Consider the following 6,000-nt stretch of genomic DNA (forward strand, 5'->3'; position numbering starts at 1 on the left):
ATTTTCATGAACAATACTTACAATAAATTGTTCACATAGATAAAGAATAGCAGTGATGAGGATTCAATACTTTGTTTTACATTAGTAAATCTCCTAGTGCTGCTCACTGTAAGTCATGGGGACACATTGATTTACGGAATTTTGTACCAAGTAAACACAATAAGGTGCGCTCCCCATTAAGGTTCGAGTTATAATTGTTCTGGATTTTAAAATGAATGCTGGAGACAATTACAGGCCAGGCTCAAGATAAAAAATGGCTTTGTTTAATTGACAAGTCAATTAAGAAACATTGCAAAACAAGTATATGTTTGGACAGATCCCTCTGAAATACACATTATTTTAAGATTGTCCTGCATTTATAAGAAAGAAAGCTAAGCTGTAAAAATGTGATTGCAAGAATAATTGTTTCAAGATTTTAAACTTTCTTATATTCAAATAAAAACAGGAAATTTTGGATAAACTCAACAGATCTCGCAGCATCTGTGGAAAAAAATAGAGTTCGCATTTTGGATCTAAATGACCCCTCTATAGAACTGAAAGGTCCAAATGGACAGAACCATAGAATCCCTACAGTGCACGAGTTGCTCATTCAGCCCATCTAGTCTGCACCGACCCTCTGAAAGAACCCCTAACCTAGGCCCATTCCCCTGCCCTATCCCCGTAACCCCAGTTAACCTGCACATAATTGGACACTTAAGCAGCAATTTAGCATGGCCAATCCACCTAACCTCCATACCTTTGTTGTGGGAGGAAACTGGAGTCCAAAGATGTGCAGGTTAGGTGGGTTGGCCATGATAAATTGCCCTCAAGTGTCCAAAATTGCCCTTAGTGTTGGGTGGGGTTACTGGATTATGGGGATAGGGTGGAGGTGTTGACCGTGGGTAGGGTGCTCTTTCCAAGAGCCGGTGCAGACTCGCTGGGCCGAATGGCTTCCTTCTGCACTGTAGATTCTATGGAGCACCCGGAGGAAACCCACGCAGACACGGGGAGGACGTGCAGACTCTGCAGACAGTGACCTGGGACTCTGGGGCTGTGAAGCAATTATGCTAACCACTGTGCTACCATGCCACTCATCTTGTTGAATTTTGCTTTGATTTTGGCCCTCCTGAATGCCCGCCCTGGAGACTAGACACCACCTTATTGTCTGATGTGGTGATTTCATCCCTCAAGATTTGGAAGCAGTTTCAACGACATGTCAATCTTCTCTCACTGTCCTCACTTGCCCCAATATGTGACAACCGCCTCTTCATGCATTCGGACTTGGTCCTGAAGAGGGAGATCTGGTGCACTTTTGGAATTTATTCCTAGATGGAAGCTTTGCCAGCTTAGAAAAACGCTCAGACAGATGCAATCTGTCTGGTCCCACCCTTTTCTGTTTTGAACAGTTGCAACTGTATTTACCATCTATAAAGTGAACTGCTGGCACTTACCAAGGTTCCTTAGACAGCACTTCCAAACCCACGACCACTACCACCTAAACCAACAAGAGCAGCAAATACCTGGAACCCCACCACTTTGAGGATTTCCTCCAAGTCATTCACCATTCTGACTTGGAAATATATCACTGCTCCTTCACTGTCACTGGGTCAAAATACTGGAATTCGCTCCCGAACAGCACTGTGGGTGTACCTACACCTCAGGGACTGCAGCAGTTCACGAAGGCAGCTCACCACCACCATGTGAAGGGCAGCTAGGGATAGGCAATAAAATGCTGGCCTAACCAGCGACGCACACATTGCGTAAAATAATTTTTTTTAAAAGCACAGGACCTCCTACCTGAAAAATTCTATATTTTGCCCATTTTATATCAAAAGAACAAGTGAAACATACATCAATTTATACACCTTTGAATCCAAATAATGTTTGCTTATATGGCTCATGCCAAGTACCAAAATATCAGGTTAGGCCCACCACATCAAAATGAGTAGTAAGGAGGGTATTCTAGAACTTGGAACTAAGGCAATTGAAGAAGGGCGAGACCATGAAGGGATTGGAAAACAACAATGAGAATTATAAAATCAAGACTTTGCTGGACCAGGAGCCAACTCATGTCAGCAAAGTGGAAACAACTCTTGGCACAAGTTAAGACACAGGTAGCACAGTTTTAATTGAACTCAAGTTTACAGAAGGTAAAATATCAGAGAACAGCCAGCAGTGCAATGGAATAGTTCAGTCTAGAGGTAACAAAGACATGGATGAGGGTTTCAGTAACATATGAGGGGGGCAGGGGCAAGGTTAGAGAGGTGGAAATTGCCAATCTTAATGACGGCAAGAGTAGGAGATAAAAAGCTCATCTTGGGGTCAAATGTGAATCCAAGGTTGTGAAGACTGCCTTAATTTCAGATGTCAGCATACATGTGAAAACTAACTCTATGCTTTCAGATGATGTCCCAATGGAGAAGCACATAGATTGAAAATAGGCAGGAGCCAAAGGTAGTTCCTTTGGGAAGCCAGAGGGAAAAATGCATGGGGTAGGAAGAGAAACTATTGCAGTGATTATTTGTCTGTGATTGTATAGGTAAGACTGGAACAAGAATAGTGCCACCCAGCTGAAGGACAACGGGGAGATGTTGGAAACATTGCCAGATTCCAAGGGGATCGGTTTAGATCCTCTCTTTGCTTCAACAGCTGCTGCAGTATTTTGCCCAAAACAGCACACTGTGTTCCAAATAAACGTGGGCTACGGTTTAATCTAGATTTATCATTACTTCCAACTTATCTTTGACCCTCATAGACCCTGCATTTCAAGAGATTTTGGGGGTTTCTTCGGGGTGAGCTGACCATATGGGTAATTGGGCAGTTTTCCTGAATGCTCCTGTGAAAGATTCTATATTATTGATGCTCCTTTTTTCCATTAGAACCTTAAAGAAACAAGTGGTGCTCCTGGGAACGATCCATCCTTGTGCCGCATCCACTTAAGGTTGTGAACCTGTCTACATTGTCTGTTTCAATTACTTTCCTTGTTACCCAACCCACTGCATAACAGAATCCATAGGTTTCTTGTCATCCTGCCCCTCCATTTATTACTCAGAGGCCCACTAGTATTGGTCAAGCAGACACGGCTCTCACAATATAAGAGCCCAGACCGACTGATGGTTTAATCCAGTGCTTTTCAAACTTTTTTTCCCCGGGACCCACTTTTGTCAACTGGTTGACCCTTGGGACCCACACCGACCTTCGCAACAGACGCCACATTCACTTACCCTTAATGCGAAATGGAGCCTGCTTGGTCCTCATTATCGCACTTGAATCAGGTTCAAAGGCTGAGAGGGCAATGCACATATCAGGTGCAGACTTCAGCCACTTCCTTTGTGCCATCTTCATCTTTATGAAACCGGAAAATCTAACCTCACACAGGTCGTTGAGAAGGGCAAAAGCAACAAAATGCTCATTTTACTCAGCACTGGATACTCCTGGGAGATGTTACCCCAGAATGCTGACGGGCCTCATGGGCGTTTGGGGTGTTTTTAATGTGGTATCACAGGTCAGTTACAGCAGTGTAGTTTTTTTAATTTGGAGTCAGCTATAAGTTAATAACTGACTCTGGGCGTCACAGTAGCACAGTGATTAGCACTATGGCTTCACAGCGCCAGGATCCCAGGTTCGATTCCCAGCTTGGGCCACTGTCTGCATGGGTTTCCTCCCATAAGTCCCAAAAGACATGCTATTAAGTAATTTGGACATTCTGAATTCTCCCTCTGTGTACCCAAACAGGCGCCAGAATGTGGCGACTATGGGCTTTTCACAGGAACTTCATTGCAGTGTTAATGTAAGCCTACTTGTGAAAATAAAGATTATTATAAACTCAAACGGAATTTTTCACCCACCACTTCTCTTTCGAAATCTGAAACTTCTCTCATTTGCCAGTACTTCCCTGCATATAACACACATGGACTTTGCATCCTTATTGGCATTAGTACAACTGACAAAACCACATCTCAAGAAATCATCTTTACACTGCTTTGTTCCTGAGTTAAGTTTCTTTTTAGGCTGTTCACCGGAGGCCCTGGAGCACTGTATAGAGCTAACTCCAGCATTGCTCTGCCCCTGCCCTAGACTCTCCTGGCCAGCTCTCTCCAGCAGATTTTGTGTGAGGTCCAGTCCAGTAGGTACACTGCCTATTTGAGTCTCTGGCAGTCTCTTGAATCCATCTTCACAGTTCACTTGCCTTGCTTACCAGCAGCTGGATAATGGAAGCAGCTCTGCTCTGTGATTCAGCACCAAAAGCATGTACATGGAGGGTGATTGGCGTAAACGCATGACCTGCTCTCTTAATTTAAAAGGCAGCAACGGCCACCATTGGGGGCTTTTCACAGTAACTTCATTGAAGACTACTTGTGACAATAAGCGATTTTCATTTCATTTCATTTCATTCTCAATGCAAAAGCCAGGCGCGCTTCTCCTGCGATCGGTACCAACACGGGAACAGCGCGTCCGATCGCACCGCGGCCCTGGCGACACCCACCCACCTGCACTTTGAAAACCCTGGTTTAATCCACACCTCTGGCAAGAAGCAAGGTTGAGAAGGTGAGGCCTTCATTATAACCCAGGTGGTACAGGAATTGAACTGTTGGCATTACTCTGCAAAAGAATCAACCATCCAGCCAAGTGAGCTGACTGACCCCCCCGCCCCCGCCCCAAGCGTAGTCTTTTTGGGGCGGGTGGGCACAAAGTGCCATATACAGGATTGAAAAAAATGAACTGTATTGCACTTTATGAAATGTGAAATTTGAACTGTTATGTACTTTCATACATTTTATGTAAAGTACTTTTATACATTTTATGTAAAGTACTTTTAAGTGGAAAAAATAATTAACTGTTGCCGTTAAATATATTCTCTCCGGGACAACGTGTCCCGCTAACCGACTCGAATAAATGATCACACATACAGTCACTCACCAGGGGCAAAGAAGACCTTTCCGCCATGTCCCATGGTCTGAAAGAATAAAGTCAACAGGTCAGGCCCCGGGAAACTGAACAACACAACCGCCGCGGTTTCGAAATACCACACCCACCTGTCCATCTCCTCTGTCGCGGCCCTTCGCCTCTCAGGAAACCATTTCAATCCGCCCGGTTTCCAAATCCCCGCCGCCCGGTTTCCAAACCCCCTACGCTGGGAATCGACACAAACCCTCTCCCTGGTAACCTTGGCGTCGTTTCCGGGGCAACCGCTGTGGGCCAGGTTCCAGTGCGTGTGAAAGACTTCAGTGGCATCTTTTCATTTTATGTTTTGTGCAATTATGTAGGACGCACAATGGGTACAAAATGTGTAATGTTACAGGACTACCACATGCCTCAAGTTGTTTGCAAAATATTATTTTAATCCAAATAAACATAGCTCAATTCCCCAGGCCCCTCCCGTACGCACGCTGCACACATTGAAAAGGAAATCGTGCAGTTGCCCAATAATATAGCTGGGCGAGTTTGTTTGGCAGGAGAGTTTACTGGAGGACATGATGACATTAACAGAGAAAGGGCAAGATGATTGACCCAGGGATTGCGATTACACAAGGCTGAGGAGTTGTTTAATGAAGGGTTTGATCTTTGGTGGCCCCACTGTTCAAAATATCTCAATCGTTGATAAGGTTACCTGAGCATTTCTTTGTTTCTTTACAACCCACGTTCCTCTACTTGACCCCTTATAACCCACTACCCACTGCATCCACCCGGGAAAATAATGGGTGCGATTTACCGCCCTTGTTGCGCCCAACCTAGTGGCTCGACAAGGCCGTTGAATATCGCAAGATTCTTACAAGATTCATCCATTCCTCGCAAGACGTCACAGTCGTATAGCTTATTTAAATATGTCTGTGATGTGTTATGTACTCTGGGATAACACAGGCTGCAACTCGTGCAGCTTTGACCAAAAGATACTCCAGACTTTGAAGTAAGTTAAATGTGATTTATTGAACCATTAGCACAGTTCTCTATGAGTTCGACTCACCTGTTAATCTTGCTATAGTAACTCAGTCTAACTAACCAGTCTGCCCTAAGCCACGT

At 44.5% G+C, this 6,000-nt stretch overlaps 1 protein-coding gene across 3 annotated transcripts in view; it reads right to left on the bottom strand.

The window, feature by feature from the left end:
• erich2 (glutamate-rich 2) overlaps nucleotides 1-5,195 on the bottom strand; it is a 321,595-nt gene extending 316,400 nt beyond the window's left edge. Inside the window, exons 1-2 of one of the 3 annotated variants that reach the window (XM_072475841.1) lie at nucleotides 5,016-5,195; nucleotides 4,900-4,936 (exon numbers count right to left, since the gene is read on the bottom strand). In XM_072475841.1, coding sequence (XP_072331942.1) covers nucleotides 4,900-4,936; nucleotides 5,016-5,023 — 45 coding nt within the window. In that variant the 5' untranslated portion in view covers nucleotides 5,024-5,195. The remainder of the gene's footprint in view (nucleotides 1-4,899; nucleotides 4,937-5,015) is intronic. The other 2 variants (XM_072475840.1, XM_072475842.1) reach the window with 2 other exon arrangements.
• Between the last annotated feature and the right edge of the window lie 805 nt (nucleotides 5,196-6,000).

Source organism: Scyliorhinus torazame, chromosome 2 (genome assembly GCF_047496885.1).
Source record: "Scyliorhinus torazame isolate Kashiwa2021f chromosome 2, sScyTor2.1, whole genome shotgun sequence".
Classification (NCBI taxonomy): Eukaryota; Metazoa; Chordata; class Chondrichthyes; order Carcharhiniformes; family Scyliorhinidae; genus Scyliorhinus; species Scyliorhinus torazame.